This window comes from Melopsittacus undulatus, chromosome 14 (assembly GCF_012275295.1).
Source record: "Melopsittacus undulatus isolate bMelUnd1 chromosome 14, bMelUnd1.mat.Z, whole genome shotgun sequence".
NCBI classification, from domain to species: Eukaryota; Metazoa; Chordata; class Aves; order Psittaciformes; family Psittaculidae; genus Melopsittacus; species Melopsittacus undulatus.
The window spans coordinates 3,710,139-3,727,595 of NC_047540.1; the positions used below are offsets into that span (position 1 = coordinate 3,710,139).

At 48.9% G+C, this 17,457-nt stretch overlaps 2 protein-coding genes across 3 annotated transcripts in view; both read right to left on the minus strand.

Annotated features, from left to right (window-relative positions):
- The window catches only part of LOC101874964 (lethal(3)malignant brain tumor-like protein 3), a 45,514-nt gene extending 40,142 nt beyond the window's left edge, over positions 1-5,372 (minus strand). The window contains exon 1 of the mRNA XM_034069271.1: positions 5,306-5,372. The gene's annotated coding sequence lies outside the window, so the exon portion shown is untranslated. The remainder of the gene's footprint in view (positions 1-5,305) is intronic.
- A 1,514-nt stretch (positions 5,373-6,886) lies between these two features.
- SRSF4 (serine and arginine rich splicing factor 4) lies at positions 6,887-16,862 on the minus strand. 2 transcript variants are annotated; one of them, XM_034069349.1, is made up of 6 exons: positions 16,731-16,862; positions 12,033-12,175; positions 11,043-11,155; positions 9,113-9,327; positions 8,257-8,340; positions 6,887-8,090 (listed from the first exon to the last, which is right to left on the minus strand). In XM_034069349.1, the coding sequence occupies exons 1-6, from the start codon at positions 16,835-16,837 to the stop codon at positions 7,316-7,318; spliced, it is 1,437 nt and encodes a 478-aa protein (XP_033925240.1). In that variant the 5' UTR covers positions 16,838-16,862; the 3' UTR covers positions 6,887-7,315. The 2 variants fall into 2 exon arrangements, with proteins under 2 accessions (XP_033925240.1, XP_033925241.1); XM_034069350.1 differs by having other exon boundaries at positions 12,003-12,175.
- Positions 16,863-17,457: the final 595 nt, after the last annotated feature.

Here is a 17,457-nt window from a genome sequence, read left to right on the forward strand (position 1 = left end):
CATCTGTGTCAGTGAGGAAAAGAAAAAGATACAATTCAGAACTGAGGAATCCCATGTTCCATCCATTTTACTTCCTTCTGATCTTTTTTTCTCATGAAAAGAGAGAAAAATTGTAACTACACACCAAGGAAAATGAAAGATCAGAGGGAGAAAATGGTGTAGGAAAGGAGATGGATGCCTTGGGCTTGCAGCATAAGGAGAAGGAAACACTTTTAGTCTCAGGTCTGCCATAGGTCATCTAAGACAAACCCCTCTGGGTTTGGGGAGTTTTCCATGCTCATTTGTACAATACTGCCCTTCCCAGGTTACCCTGAGTTCATGTATGGATTATGCTTAGGTAGTGCTGAGCTGGGTGACAAACAAACAGGCACTGTGACAACTTAAATCCATTTATAAGATCAGGCAGCAGCATTGTGAGTTTACTCTAAACCCAGCAGCTGATCCCAGAGCGAAGCCCAAGCCAGCATCGTAGTTTGTAAGCTGCTATCTCTTGGTTTCTTGACACAGTTGTGTCAAACATACACACAGACACACAGTTATGTCAGCTGCTGAAGAAAAGCAGCCACCCTGTGTGAATGCCCTTTCTGCAATGCACTGAGAGCATCCTGACCTAGTCCAAAGGGAGGGATGCAAAAGAAGGTACAAAGCCAACCTTCATGTCCACAGAGTTAACACTTTCTGTTCTTTGATGGAAAGCAAGGGACAGAAGCACATCAGCTTCCTGACAACATAACCACTGCAGTGCTGGGGAGTGGAAGTGGTTCTTCTAATGGGATACTAAAAGTTCACTCACACCACTGACATGTTTAAGGCACAAAGAGTTAATTTTGCAGTAAGACATGCTCTTAAAGTGGAAATAGGTGATGAAAACACTAAAGAGGGATGTCAAACCTCTGCACTCCTTATTTTATTCACTTCTGTTCTGAAGCCACTTTTATTATATTGGACATTTCCGAATACTCATCATTTCCTGAGGAATGATTTGGGTTGATTAAACCCCAAGCATCTGGCATTAAGAGAACTAGTCTTAAGCTATAAAATAGAGAAATAGAGAATAAAAGTGCACCAAATCAATGAAGCAAGCTTAAAAAACTGATGAAGTGTAGGCTTGGCTTGCAGCTCCATCTGATGCCAAAGTCAAGAGGCAGAGTCAGGCTGAGCGCCCCAGTTCTGCCCACATCATGTGCGACACAAACTGCAAACCACATTTTTCTTCTGGTATTTGTTTTCTAAATAGCTTAGGCGAGCGTTGCAGTGGAATTGTTATTTGCAGATTTAGCATTACAACAGAATGAAGGAATTAGAGGAAAATCTGGCACAGATGGTCATATAAAAACATCCCAAGTTCTTCCAATTAAGCATCACATGTTTCTTTGTGTTAAATACAAAGAGAAATGGCTAAAATATTGCTGTCCCTCCTGCAGGAAAGATCAGGTCAAAAATGAATCTTCCTAGAAGATCATGGGAGTGTGAGAAGTGAAGCGTTTAGTCAAGGAACTCGTGAAACAACTACCTGGAGAAGTCAGTTTTCAGATAATAAGAGAAAAAAGCCCAAGTTGCACCATTTCCCACCCCTGCTTTCCCATCTGGAGTTCCAGCAAGTACAGCTGGATTGTTATCACAGCCAGGAAAGGTGAGTGGGGAAAGAAAATGGGCCACCTTGGTTAGCAATCCAACACTGCACTAAGTATGTGCTTAGTCCTTTTTCATTTCCTAAAGACTTTGTGTGTGCTTCAGAGCTTCAGCCCCAAAACCAACGTAAGCCACCCAGTCCTATGCTCTCTCATCTGAAATGCTGCATTATGCCGAACATACATATATTCCACCCCCAAAGTGGATATAGCTCCAGCACCAAGAGGGAAATGTGCCCAGGCTGTGTATCTAGGAGTAGACAGGATGGAGCTCTTGCTCCCGGGTCTGTACCACACTGCCATCCCTCTCTATCCATAAGGACGTTCCCTGAACACAGCACAGGGAAGGAAGCATCTCCTTAGAGGCATGAGAAGGGCCCATGTGCTTATTCACAAGGGAAGTGAAGGCTGGAGCTACTGCAGCTCACCCTGTAAGCTTCCTGCAGCTATTTTCTCCTTGCTCCAGCATTAGCAGAATTCATGTTCCAGCTTCTGGGGACACCATAAAGTACCATCAGAGGCAGTAAAAACCAAAACAACCCAACAAACTATGTGCAAAGAGTAAAGAAAGGGTCACACAGGGACATGGAGCAGCAAGAATGCAAGATGAGCCAGCACATACTATCTGAAAAGCCATTCTGACGCAGGTTGAAAGACACAGAACCTGCCTGCAGGCCTCCCAAAACTGCTATCTCCATCACGTCCACGTCAACGACACTGCCTTGGATCACTTGAGGTGCCAGCAGGGCCCAAGCTCTGCACTGCCCTGCTACCAAACAGCAGCAACATGTGAGGAGGCTTTGATCTGCTTCACACCCAGCCAGAATGAACTCTGCTGCTGCTGCTCCTGCTCATGGCTTTTGCTTGAGTCCAGTGTTCTGTTTGGTTTAAAAGCTACAGCATAAATAAGGTTATCAAAACAAACCCTGTGTGGCTCATGAATACAGCTTCTATCTCTGTTTGCTTAGATCTACCACGCTTTTATCCCATCATTTAGCTGGATTCAATCAGAAATGAAAAAACAAAACAGGAGATGAGCCAAATGATGCTAAACCTAATAACAAAACATCCATTCCTTGGAGGTATTTTACCAATAAGTTGAACCATCCTCTGGAACTAATCTGCCAAATTGAGCAGAGCACATTAGCACGCAAACCTCACCTGCAGAGCTGTTAGTGCTACTAATGAGGACAGACAGGGCTTGGTCGGATCTCTGCTTGCTTTGACACCAATGGATTCCATGTGTCAGAGCTTTCAGCCTTCATTAACAATAAACATTTGGTCCTTTTGCCCCCCAGCATCTGATCTTGTTTTTCAACCCATGGTGCAACCTTCTTCCCTCTCCTCTACCTCCAGACAATGAGTGCAGGCGGACAGGAGAGAAGGCTGAAATGGATTCAACGTTATAAACCATGAGAGAGAGGGGACAGTGTGTGTCTGGGGAAGAAGATCTGACACTGCAACTGACGAAGCACCTTGTTATTCCACATAAAGGCTACAAAGGTCCAGAGTTGCTGCTGCTGGGGCTCAGTCTGGTTTTGTCCCAGTTTAATCATGTTTTCCTGATACTCAAACTGTGCAGTTGTGATAATGGGACTTAGGCCACCAAAACCTCTCTGTATAGAGCTGAGGCACAGGAAGGCTGAAGAGATGATACACACACCTTCACCTGCATCTCCAGCATCATCCTGGGAGAAGCTTTACCCTGCTCCCAGCATGAGGCTTGCAGCCTGGGGCACTTCTCACCTCTCAATACCAGCATTCATACAGAAGAGGGCAAGGAGTTTATACAGGGGCTGCACCCTCTGATTCATATCCCTCCCCCCCCAAAGTAATGTATGTATACCTAGAAGCGTGTGTGTATATGTATATATTATACATAGAGTGTAGACTAAAAAATATACCTGGGAGTGTTTAGACTAAAAGGTTTGCATGAAGATAGAAGCGAGATAAGGGAGAGCCAGCCCGTCTCCTGCACATAAAACAACAGTTTCAAGCCAACCATTATAAAGTAAAATTATAGATGAATTCTACTTTGAAGAGTCCACCTAAAAACCTGTGCTCCTGCTACTGCCTTCAAATACCAGTCAATAAGGAACTGGTGGTAAAAGGTGCAGACAAACAGCACTGCTGAGGCAAAGAAAACTCACCCTTGGGCACAAGAAGTCAGTGGGTCAGGAACTGTCTGCAGAGCACGTGTGCCTGGCACCACTCACCCTCCTGCAACGTACTTATTATGGCAATAACCCCACAAAAGCAAGATAAATGGGTACAAACCAGAGCTGTGCCTGGTGCTTGTAGCCAGCAGCTCCAACCCCAGCTCCGTTTCCACCTCCGTCCTCGTGGTGAATTCCAATTTCTTTCACACACATCCAGCCTTAATGGGATTATTCACAATGAAGGTGCAATCAATTTTAGGCCCACAGCAGAGTGCAGAAGCCAGAAGTGTTCTCGGCTTTAACTGCATCTGTAATTACTTTCTAAGACTACAAGCGAGCAGCTTACCCTGGGGACTCCTCCTAATTATTATTACATATCTTACACAGCCAAGTAGAACACTCACCGAGGAGGAGACCCTCAGAAATGGATGATCTAAAGAGATGGGACAGGAAGAGCAGGGAAGCAAAACACCAACACTAACGAGACATCAGGCTCTTGTTAACTGCTGCGTGAGACATCTGCAGCATCCAACATCCTTCCTTGTGCTGTAGGATACAGCAACACCTGAAGCATCCAACATCCTTTATTCCTTGTGCTGTAGGATACAGCAACACCTGAACCAAGGAGCTCTGACACAGTTTGGCACAGATCTGAGCTCTTGATCCCTTAATCGCAATCACAGCCCAAAAGCACGTGCAGTTTTGGTTCTGGTTTAAACTTAGCTGGGAGAGAACTGGCTCCGTGTTCCCGTATTAAAAACCAAATTAATTCCTTGTGGCACTGAGCATCAATAGAACTGTCCTAACCCCTTTCTGCACACACCAAACATCATTGAGAATGTCCTATCCTGATCTTTTACCCGTAGCACTGATCAATACTTTGACCATGATGTAGTTATCCTCTATTATCCAGCACCGGCCTCCCCTCTGCTCAGGCATTAACTCTGTTATCACTAACTCCGTTATCATTAACTCTACTCTTTGAACTTGCTGTCAGGATGTTTCTTTCTTTCCACCCCCTTATGCAAAAATCGCTATTTTCAACCCTTTCTGCCCTCGGGGCCGTCTCCCAAACCTCTTTCTGCCGCACTGTATTTATACCTATGGTTTAATATCTTTGAGTTTCCACGCTCCCAAGCAGTTCCTGCCGGAGCCGGGCACAGCGCTGGGGAACCCCGATGTCCCCCAGCACCTCCCGAAGCCAAAAACACCCCCAAAACCGGTAAATACGTGCTCGTTCCGCTCCGTATCCCGTGAACAACTTCGAGCTGCCCTCAGCTCCGCTTTACCGTGCTCTCTCCCCTCCACACTGGTTTTAAACACACTTTCCCCACCCCGCTCGCAACTCGAAGCGAGGGACACGGAGGTGTTTCCTCAGCGCCAGGACCCCCGCAGGCACCGGGCCGGACCGGGGCTCCCTCAGCCCAGCGACGCCATTTCCCCTCACGGACCCCACCGGCTCCGGCCCCGCCGCCCCCCGCCACAAGATGGCGGCCGGCGCGGCCCCGCACTCACCGCGGCCCGGGCCGGGGCCTCTCCCGCTGCACCGGCGCCGCTCGCGTCCCGCACCAACTCCGGGGCCGCGGAGCCAGCAGCGCATGCGCGGAGGTCCCGGCCCCGGGTGAGGCGGCGCCGCGGGCAGGGCGGGACGGGGAACCGGGATGGGGACGGGCACTGGGATGGGGATGGACTGGGAAGGGGCAGGCACTGGGATGGGAATGAACCGGGACATGGAAACACTGGGGCAGAGGCAATGGGATGGGTTGGTACTGGGACAGGCAGACAGTGGAACGGAGAGGCACTGGGACGGGCTGGCAGTGGGACAGAGGGGCATTGGGGCAGGAAGGCTTTGGGACAGATCTGGGCTCTGGGACATGCAGGTATTGGGATGGGAATGAACCAGGACAGGGCAAGCATTGGGATAGGCTGGCACTGGGATGGGGATGAACTGGGATAGGGGCTGGCACTGGAATGCATTGGGACAGGGAGGCATGGGGATGAGCTGGTTGTGGGTAAGGGCTGGTACTGGGATGGGGATGAACTGATGCACGTAAAATACTCCCCCCTATTCCCTATGTTTGTTAAACTCATTTTTCCTCTCATCCAACATTATTTCCTCTCTGTTTGAATCTTGAGACAATAAAAGCAGCACTGGTGGGATTTTTAATGGGGTTTTTCCATGGCGAGGAAGGAGCACGAGCAGGCCCCAAGCTGTAACCACTGAAACGCAGTTGGGATTCCAGGGGAATAACAAAGGCGATTTGAAACGGCTCATTTGGAATACACAGGATAACGGCATCCCTCAAATACCCGGCTTCCAAATTAGCCAGAAAGCAAAGGTATTCCTCACCTCCCCTCTGTCAGCCAGCCCCAGCTAATCCCTATTGCTGCAGATGGGGTTTGGAGCACGCACTGGGCACAGGTTTCCTCAAGGAACCAAGGGTGTTCACAGCCAACAAACCCGTCCCTGTTTAGGCTCATCAATTGGGTTTAATGGCAGGGAGTTTGATCGAGATCCCTGTTTCGGGACTTCTTGCCCTTTCCTCTCACTGCTTTGACGTATCTGACCCAAGCAGCTCTGGCTCGCAGGGTTTCCAACTGAACCTTCAATTCCCAGGGATCCCTAAGCGATAATTCCTCCATTTTGAGGGGCCATTAAGTGCTGCTGTGCAGTGCCCAGAGCAAAGCCTGGGTTGTGCTATCCCAGTCTGCAACGTCCTCATCCCACGTGGGCCTTCCTGTATGGATCACGAGTGAAATCCCAACCGCACAATCATGGGGAATAGTAACGTGGTTTTCTAAAGCAAGAAGCCGTTCGCTGTGAGGAGCTCTCACTTACACCGGTTGATGTAAACCACCACCAGTCACAATGTCATGGAACCACCACCAAATGTCATCAAGCAAAAATAGTCTTTATTCCAGTCTCATGGGCACAGGAATCACTGTACTTTGCAAGACAGGGAAAACATAAATAGAATAAAAAATAATACAAAACAAGGATATTGCCACAATACGGAACTCTACTTTTCCCTATGGATTGCTGCAAGTACCTCTTCCCTCCCCCCCCCCCCCCCCCCCCCCCCCTTTTGACTGTGCTATTCACAACTTTAAGTCCAAAAACCATGGAACAAAAGTAGTATGAAACTGAAGACTCAGCACTTCCACTAAATGATGTACATCAAAGGGCATCAGTTCGAGGGCAAAGACTGTTGAGGCCATTGTACCTACCTATCAGTCAGCACTGCAACCCCATCTACCCACCTCGGGGCAGTGCATATTCCCTGCAAGGCTCTGCCTGGAAAAACAGGGCAATTTGGATGCTCTGGAAGAGGTGGAGTTAAAGAGAATGAGCCTTGCACCAGGGAGCACTGCAGGGAGGGGGAACTGCATGAACATTGAGACATCCCATCAGGGTTCCTGAAAATATACAGCATCAATGTGTTCTCTACTTCAATCACTTGTGCTACGACTACTACACATGTACAAAAGACTCCTCCAACCGGTCCACGTGTGGGTGCAGCAAGGTTAGGAGGTGGAGCGAGACCTTGACTGCGATGGGGAGTGTGACCCAGAGGCAGACCTAGATCTAGACTTGGACCGGGACCTGGGCTTTGACACAGACTTAGACCTGGAACGAGAATCTGATTTGACATTTAGGTTTGGCTTGGAAATGGACCTAGACCTGGAGCGAGACGCTGGGCATGTGGCTGCATCCTCACCCTCACCTTCTGCCTCCTTTTTGACAGGCTCTGATCTTAGATGCTCCTCTTTGGAGTCTGACCTGGACCGCTCGTGGCCATCCTTCCTTTTCTTCTTGCTACCTGCTTTGCTGTCTCGCTTGCTGCGCCTCTTGCTTTTCTCATACTTGCTGCGGCTCCTGCTTCTACTCCTGCTGTTACCCCTGCTTCTCTTCCGACTTTTCCTTTTATCCTTACTGTGGCTCCTGCTCCTACTCTCATCCCTGCTCTTGCTCCTGCTCCTCGGCTTGCTGATGCTCTTCTCCCTGTCTTTGCTTCTACTCTTCTCCTTGCTCCTGCTCCTCATGCTCTCCCTCATCTCTTCCCTCTCCTTACTCCTGCTCCTGCTCTTTTCCTTGCTGCAGCTCCTGCTCTTTGCTTTCTCATCACTGTTATGGGGAGTGCTCTCAGATTTATCTTTACTTTTGTTTCGGGATTTCTCTGCACTCCTGCTGCGGCTCCTACTTTTATCCTCTTTACTTGGAGTCCTGCTTTTCTCTTTTTGGCCTCTGCTATGGCTCTTGCTTCGACTATGGCTCTTGCTTCTGGAACGGGACACAGACCTGAAAGCAATAGGGAGATCCACTTTAGTGTGTCTTGGACTTGACTAGCACTTAAATAGAGGGCATAATACGGTAGGGGAAAGGAAAACAATGTTCCTACTGCAGATTTAGGACAATGCTTCTCATTTAAGTGGGCAGCCCCATTTCTTCCAACACAAAGACATACCTGGATCTTGATCTACTCTTGGAGTGACTGCTACTGGCACTGTGGCTCCTGCTCTTATGGGAGTGCCTGCTTCGAGAGCGAGACCTGGAACAAAATCAATCAGCTCAACATTAGCACATGCCCACAGAGAGCTGGGGTAAAACCCCACAGCATTAAAGCATCTTTCAAGCAGCTGGATGGTGAGAGTGCTACACAATAATTATAAACCTAGAGCATCCTCCTCCCCACTGCCGCATCTGGAAGTGAGCAGGGTTGCTCATCTGGAACAGGCAACCTTATTTAAAGATAAGGAAGCACGACTCATTTCCCAGAGTTTGAATCCAGTGAGACACTAGGACAAGGCTTTGCCTTCAGGCTCTTGTTTCCTAAGCAAGGTGTTCTGTGAGCAGAAGTTTGCTCAAGTTTCCTTGCACCAACAAGTTCTACCCCGGAATGGAAAAGGGGAAGCACTTGGGGTTGTGTGCTGCAGCAGTTCTCTCCATCAGGCAACAATCAGCTAACCTCTGAGTAACAGGGAATGGGTGAGGGGTTCTGAGCCGAGAAGGAACTGTTGGTCCTGGGGCTTACAGCAGAACACAATGTTCAGAGCTTAAGTGTTAAAAGCACCTTCTGTCTCATCCTGTGTGCACAGCTCCACCTGCCACACAGCTTCCTTCTGCCAGACAGCAAGAAGTATGGGCTCGATGGAGCTGGGAAGAACAGCACCATACTACAGCCAGCAGACACATTCACCAAGGGAGACACTGCTCAGCAGAGGACTCATGGCCCTTGGTTACGTGCAGATTACAACAGGGACCTGCTGTATATTCATGTCACTGCACCTAGGGTCAGCCTGAGCTACATTACAGACACATACCTCGAATGGCTTCGGCTCCTGGAGTAAGAGCGGCGCCGTCTCGATCCAGGTCTGTCTTCCACTAATCTAATCTTCCTGCCATTTACTTCTGTCCCGTCCAGCTTTTCAAGGGCTCTTTTCATGTCAGAATAGGATTTGAACTCAATCACACCTTCATTTTTCCTTCCTTTGTGTGCATCTGCATATGTCACTTCCCCTGCCTGACGCATATAATCCTAGAGGAAGAGGACAGAATAACCATTGCCTCAAATCCAGAGCCAGGCTTCCAGGCTGACCCTGTCCATTCCTGCAGGGAGGTCCACTTGGCCTTTTCTGTTTACAGCAATGGCAGCAAAGGGTTTAACCAAAGAGCATTTGCAGTGCCAACACCAAGGGTTGTGAGCAAGCCAAATAACACACTCTGCTGTCAGGATTAGAACCAAGGTGGTGATAATCTGGAGCCCAACCGTAATTTAAGGTCTCCCATCTCAAGTCTAATATCAAATAAACTGGACTAGGATAATTTTCCAATTAAAAAGTGATTAAGGAGATCAAATGGTTGCTCTCTACACCATGTTTTCAAAGGTAGCCTGGGAGAGGTGATAAAGGTTGAAGGTGAAGAGGCAAGAAGACTACAGGCAAGCAGACTTCCCTTCATCCTGCACTTAGGTAACATCTTCTGCTGGAAGAACCCTCCAATCAGTGAAAGCTCAATTCATTTTCCCCACTTCATGCTTCCTGGCTTCCCTGTTTCACTCATTAAACACCTCTGTTAGCAGGGAGGGCCATCCTGCCCTGCTTTGAGCAAGCCCTCAGCCACTGCAGACTGTGGCTGCGATGGAATGAGGGCACAGAACCCCAGCTCAGTCTGTTTTCAACCCAGCTACTCCCAGCTGAAGTCCACTGAAATGAAAGCTATTCAGACCCCAAAGCAGTGCATCCAGCAGAGGATTAATCATGCCATGCTCTACTTACAAGATTTAATACCAGAAGCAAAGACAAGCTACTGATGGTGTGAAGCATTAACAACAAAAGACATTTGAAGAATCTCAGTACATACCTGAACTAGTGTTACATATTCAATTACAGACCAGTTTCTACTACGTCAAAGTTAGTTTAGAACAACTTTTACACATCCTTAAAAGAGAACCATAAAAGAAAGCGTTCCTGTAAGAACAAGGACTTTTAACCATTGCTGCTGTGTTTGATAAGGAAATAACTATGCCAACTTTGAGATGGATAACATGTCTTTTTTGCACCTACTATTGAAATCCTGCTCTCTCAATCCATGGTGTAGATGAGTCAACACTTCACCTCCAGCGTACTCAGAGGTACCGGGGGCTACACAGCATTTCCCAACACTTCTGATAATCCCCTTCCACACTTTTGGGCTTCAGAAAATACTAGCTTTTTGGCAGAGGCTTTGCCCCATTGCTCCTTCTGGAAGCATCCTTTCCCTGAAACTCTCTTTACATGGTGTGGAAATTCTTAACAGGCTCTGCAAGAATGATGCTACAGTTCCCAAACAGCTCCAGCACCTTCCCAGTGGAGAAGGAAAAGCCAAAGGGACAAGGGCAAACTCCTCCATCTCTACTGAATCCTACTCCTGGCATGACTATAAAGTCTATTTTAACAGGACTTGAAGATAAGACACATCTGTACGTGATGTTGGCTTGTGGTAAGGAAAAGAGTTATTCTCCCACTGTCCAGACCCTAAGTCTGTAGGTGCAGGTCCTGATGTTGCAGTCATGATTTCACCTATGCAAATACACTTCCATATCAACTTCAGGTGTGTATTGCTGCCAAAAATCTACTTGTATGCCTAAGAGCACAGGCTACCAAGTTGGAATAAAGAACCCGGGAGCATACGTTTTCCTTATGGAAACACACACTCACTGGTTTCCCCTTTGTGCTCTTTCCTAGTGAGAGGGTAAAGAAAGGGGCCCCATACCTTAAGGTCTTGCCAACTGCAGCGGCTTGACAAATTTTCCACAATCAATCTGTATTCTGTACGGGTGGGAGGACCGTACTTATCTCTTCCGCTTCTTCTATAACCATATCCACCTTTAGGAGGTGACAAGCAGACAGCAGTACTTCAACTGGGGCAATGGAGCACTCGCTCTGCATCCACACAATGACTATTCTGCCCCGTATGCTTGCAAAGACATTAGAGATTCCCCCCCCTCGCCCCATCCCCAAGTCTAAATCCCATCCCCCTTGTAGCAAACATTACATAGACCCAAAGCATTAAGAGTTTACTACAAGCACACTATTAAAGCAAGGCACGTCATTAGAATTATGCTATGAGGAACATGCAATTAAGCTTAAAGTTAATCTTTAAAACAGTTGGAAAGAAGCAACCGAATGGAGCCAGTTTACTCATGTTACTTACGTTGCTTAAAGGCTTTCTGAATATCTGACATGAATAAAGCTTTTCAGGCATCTATTTCAGATTAATCTCATCTGTCTCTAACCCTTGGGATCCTCACCACCCAGGTCTAATGGGAAAAGGCTGCGGTCGTCAAAGGGCCACAAAGGTCAAAGAGCCACTCATGGAAAGGTAACCCAAGGCCAGCAAATGGAACGGGCAGTCATCTTAGCCTCAAAGGACTCTTTCAATTAAAACACTGAGGTCTTTGTTAAACTATGTTAAACATCACAGTGCAAATAAACCATTCAAATAGTTAAAACGAAACGATAATCATAGTAAAAATGGTACGAGAAACTGTTTTATTAAGTTATCCATTAAAGTCATTTAATACAACAAACAAGTTAATAAAGATCACCATCAACAGTTACATTTACAGGTACAGAACACTAGGCACAACTTGAGAGCAGTTTCTTTCAAAATTACTTAAAAAAAAGAAAGAAAAGAAAATCAACAGAAAAACCAATGTTTTATTTAAAAAACTCAGGGATACAAATGCATGGGAGTGCTTACTGCGTCCGGAACCGTAACTGCTGTCGCGCCGTGGGCCTCGGGCGTGCTCCACGATCACTCTCTCCCCACACAGATCTTTACCATTGAGCTCATACACGGCATCATCTGCATCCCGGAGATCATCAAACTCAACAAAGCCGTACCTAGGGAGAGGAGAGGAATCACTCCAAGAGCTGACCCTGAGCTATGTGTGCTCAAGGGCATCCCACAGCAGGCTTCTGCGGAGCCCCAAGAGCATCCCTCTCTTTGGGCTGTCCTTCAGGTGAGTGCTGGCTGTAACCTCCTGAAGGCTCCCTTGGCATGTGATGTATATCACAGTCTCCAGGTTCCATGGATTAGGATTTATCCTGATTTTTGAAAAGCCCTATGTTCATTCCTGGTTCTGTTAGGAAGTTACCTTAATTCCTACACTTCAAATGGAATTACTTGTTTGTCTCCACAAACACAAGTGGTCTGTACACCTATTTAAACCCCAGCATTGTGTAATGCCCGTTATCCCGATGGATCAGGGGAAGAGGACAAAAAGCAGGGAGGTGTTTACTGAGAGTTCAGAGTCCGCCTGCAGCTGAAATCTCCTCCAGTCAGACTGGATCCCAGAGTCCCCCAAGCAGCAGCCAAGGATGCTGCAGCCCCATCACACATTACCCTCAACTCGGGTCTCAGCAAGCCACAGGAGGGATCTTTGGTGAGTGCTGGTGTTTTAAACAACCCAGAACAATCCCAGCCTCCTCTTTTAGGTCCCCAGCCATGGCCCTACCACCACTGCTGTGCAACGGTACCTGTATTAAAACCCTTCAGAATGCCTCTCAGCACCTCAACTGAACAGCTGCTTTCACATGCAAGCGCCGTAGCTTGATGGAAAGAAAGAGTGATTGATTTATAACAACTGAAACAATCACAGTCATTATAAAACCATTCCAATTGCAACTTTCTTCCCTTCAATTCCAAAAATAGAGCAAGCGAGCGCAAAGGTATAAATGAGATCTCATCCGAACAGGAATCACTGACGGCTGAAGTGCTTGGTATCAGCAGCACTTGCAATGTGATAAAGGCACAGACATTTGAAGCTGGAATAATGGGGGAATATCTGAACGTGATCAGAGCACAGCATAGAACTTGGTCTCCCCAGTTGTTTGTTGGTCACCCGTGTTACACACCAAAGTATGGCACCCCCAGCAATGCCTAGTGGGCCGGCACCAAATTCCAATGGGAACTTGCTCCCAAGATGGTCCTCCCTTGACAGGATTCTGTCTGGCAAAACTGTGATGGAAAGTGTTCACATTTTTCCTCTTTTCACTCATTCCAAAAGGGAATGTTTACCATTTACCTTTACAGGCTTTTTCACCTGGGGATATAGAATCACAGAATCAACCAGGTTGGAAAAGCCCTTTAAGCTCATCCAGTCCAACCATTCCCAGCCCTGCCAAGGCCACCACTGACCCATGGCACTGAGGCCTTGTCCCCACGCTGTGTGCACCCTTGGAGGGCCGGTGCCTGCAGCCCTGCCCTGGGCAGCCTGTTCCAATGCCTGAGCACCCTGTGGGGCAGGAATTGTTCCTCAGCTCCATCTAAACCTGCCCTGGTGCAGCTCGAGGCCGGTTCCTCTTGTCCCATCCCTTGTTCCTTGGGAGCAGAGCCCAGCCCCTCCTGGCTCCATCCCCCTGCAGGCACTTGTAGGGAGCCATCAGGTCCCCCCTGAACCTTCTCTTCTCCATCTGAACCCCACAGCTCCCTCAACCCTTCCCCATCTCTTGTGCTCCAGGCCCTGCAGCAGCTCCATTGCCCTTCTCTGGCCCCGCTCCAGCAATTCAATTTGTAAGACACAAGCAGCCCTGGAATAAGCTCTTACTCTGATGGAAAAGGAAAAAGCAGGGGTTACAAGAAGAAACTTCCAACTTCTTTTTCAGCCAAACAAGCTCGTACAAACCTTGAGATCAATGCATTCAAAGAACACTAAAAGTCATTTCCCACGTCACTCATACATGGAAGCAATACTGACCCACCTGTTAATGTGTGTAATATTGCACTGTATGATCTAGAAACCGGGAATAAAAGCCTTCAGAGGCAGTTTTACACCACAGCCAGCCACAGATGCTGACACAGCCTTAACTACAGCCATTGGAGCCTGCTGCTATATGACAGCGGTGCAAGTAAATCTTCTTTTAAATGCCTACTATTACTACTTCATATGTGGCATAAAATTACTTTCTAAAAACGCCAATGCCATTTACTCCAGGTACTGTGAAGCTCCATCATTTTCTGTTCACGTCTCAGACAAGGGAGAAGCTACAGGAGCATGTCTTCATCCCAAACAATCCCAATACGCTGAACCTCCTAAAAGGTGGGATTTGAAGTGAAAGGAAAAAACGGGACTTTCTAAAACGGCTCAATACCCCAAACCAAAGGCAGTACCCTCATCCTTCCCCCCCAAACCTGCATCACTCCTGGGTCCCACAGGATCATCCCAGCTGGCTCCACACCCTCTCTACACCAGCCCACAGTCCATCTTTATGGCATTCCCCAGGTACCAGTCTTTTACCCCACTGCTCATGAATGGCTGGTGCTGAGATGGAGCCCAAAAGCACCCATTCCACATGCCAAGAAGGACCTCGAAGCTGCTGTCAGCCAACACAGGCAGAAAATCCATGAAGTTTCCATGGGTGGTCACCCACCTGAGCTCAACCTGTGGCTCCAGCCTGGATCAGGAGGCTCCCAATAAAGAGGGATGCACTCGGCTCCCGCTCTGCTTTCCTTGCAACCAATCCAGTTGATGGTTTGGCAGCTTTCTGAACCCCTGGGACACAACTGCTGCCTATGGCCAGATGCTCTCAAAGTGTGCTCGCTGCACCTCCAACATTCCCCCTTGTCCTGTCACTGCAATCCCTGATGAAGAGGCTCTCTCTGGCATCCTTGTAGCCCCCTTCAGATACTGGAAGGGCTGCTTTAATTCCACTGGAATTAAACCCCAATTCATTAGCAGGTCACCTGAGCATCATCTGGGTGCACTGGGTATCATTATGTTGTGAAAGCAAGTTGATTTTGGTTTAATACCAATTGCTCTAATTGAAGTTAATGGCATTAAATACTTTGGTGGGGACAGCGCAAGAAAATCAACCCAAGAGCAGCCTGATGAAAGCCCTTCAGAATATAAAGCTATAAGAGGAATTGAATCCTTGAGTTAATCCTAGGAACACAGAGTGAGCTCTAACTCACAGCTGAAGCAATCTGCCACCGGAGCAGCAAAGAGAAGGTGAACAACTCAACTGCATTCAGCTTCCTGCTGTCATCTGCAGCTTTTGAACTGTCTCCCCCAAGTGAAGTCACCAAACTGCCTCTAGACATGGAACAGAAGTGTTATCACACACAGAGCTCCTGGATTTTGGATAAAGACAGGCTGTGCCCTCCTCCCTTCTCTGTTACCATTCAGACTTCAGATGCCCCAAGTTTGGGCTGCTCAAGCACACCCCAAAGTTGACTCCTGCACCCACAGCACCTCCCTGCAGGTGACTTCTGAACACCCAGCTGGGACCCTCAGGCTGGTCTTTGGTAGGTATTTATCAAAGAAAGCAAGAACAGAAGCCCATTAGCCATGTCAGTCCTAACTCAGCAGTGCTACAGCTGGCAGGAAAGGTTGGTTGGTCTGAGGTTTTTTCCCTATGGAAAAGTTACTCAGCAACAGGAAAACCAACCTCCCAGTAAACCACTTTCAAGGATACACAGTGGGACTCAAGATACTCCAGTTATGGGCAATCTTCACTGCAGCCTGAAGGTGCTGGTTAAAACACTGACACATGCACACTCATTTGTTTTAATAATGGATTTTATTCACCTTATAAACCTGTTGTCTGTCCACCCACCAGTACAACCAGTGGTAAAATTTAACAAGCCCCTTTTTTTTAATGCTCAAGAACTAACTTTTATGAGAAATTCCTCTTTTCCACTTCTAAACCAAAATCAATACCTGGCTCTCTTGGCTAATAATAATAATAATAACCCATCCCCCACTTCTCCTTCCTAAGCAATGCTTCAAGCTGGGTTTCTTGTCAAAAGTAAAGACTCCAGCACTCACAGGAGTTAAAGTGTTGGGGGGAAAAGACTACCAAAAGGAGGAATTTGTTTTCTCTTGGAAAACCCACACTTGCCTATCCTGGGGAGCAGGATCCAGACCCTCTAGAGGCAGCCAGGGCCGAGCTGCTGGAACAGCACAGGGGTGAGAACACACAGGGATGTGAGGGAGCAGGACACCCCCATGGGATGATGCCACCACACATGCAAATAGGTGGGGGTCCAAGAGTGGATTCCTGCTTGTGAAGGGGGGGGCGCAGGTGCTCACCCCGGGGTGAAGAGCAGCCTGGGGAGCAGAGGGGAACCCCTCAGGAACACCCCCTCCCCCCCAAACGGGTCAGGACATGGATACCCTCCTCCCCCAGTACCTGCAGCAGGACTCCAGCATCACTGCCTCCTCCCGTTGCCATGGGAACCCAGACATTTTCCCCCCCCCCCATCATGGACCACAGCATCCTGCCCTCCCCCCATGCAGGCCCAGCCGCCTTGCCCACCCCGTTACCATGGCAACCCAGGCGTCCTCCCCCCTTCCCCATCACCACAGACACCCGGCCGTCCCGTCCGACCCACAGAGGACCGGAGGGGGGCCCTTCCCTCCCCTCCGGTACCGGGGCCGGGCCGGGCCGTGCTCACCCGTTCTTGAGATCGACCTCCAGGATCTTGCCGTAGCCCTTGAAGAAGCGCTCCACGTCCCGCTCCCGTGCCTGGTAGCTGAGGCGGCCGATGTACACCCGCGGCATGGCCGGGGGGGGGGCCGCGCCGCCAGCGGGGGGGCGGGGCTACGCGGCGGCGGCGTGACGTCAGGACGCAGCGCGGAGCCAGGAGGCGGGGCCTTAATAGGGATACGGCAAGGGAGGCCACGCCCCCCAAGCCCGCCTGCCGGCTCTTAAAGGGGCCATGCCGCTGTGTGGTAGTGTAGGGCGCACTTAAACACGTGGTGGAGAGAGCGCTCTTCCAGCATGGAAGGGAGGCAGCGATTTCCCTTTTCCCTATATGCAGAGCACTAAGAGGAGGCCCCCATGCATCAGGGCGCTTGTGGGGTGATAAACAGGGTGTGTGGGGGTCACCCCCTTCTCTATGGTCTGGGGGCCTATGTGGACACTGTTCCCCATGAACAGGGTGATGCTGGAGCCTGCCTTCCCATGGCCAAGGGCATGTGGGGGTCTCCTCCCCCACGTACATTCCCCATGGGGAGGGTGGCAGTTCCCCCTCTCATGGGTTGGTCCCCCTTCTTCACATGCCAGGCATTGGTGTGGGAGGGTCCCCATATGCCGAGGTGCTTATGGGGTCCTGTATAGGACAGAGCCTTGTGGGGTGTCCCCAATACAACAGATACTGTTAGGCCCCTCCTTCCCCAGAC

Coding starts and splice junctions, on each gene's coding strand:
- SRSF4 (XM_034069350.1), bottom strand. CDS start 16,837: ATGCCGCGGGTGTACATCGGCCGCCTCAGCTACCAGGCACGGGAGCGG. Junction 12,176..16,730: donor GAGGTCGATCTCAAGAACGG/GTGAGCACGGCC, acceptor TCCTCTCCCTAG/GTACGGCTTTGTTGAGTTTG. Junction 9,328..11,042: donor GCAGTTGGCAAGACCTTAAG/GTATGGGGCCCC, acceptor CTCTTCCTCTAG/GATTATATGCGTCAGGCAGG.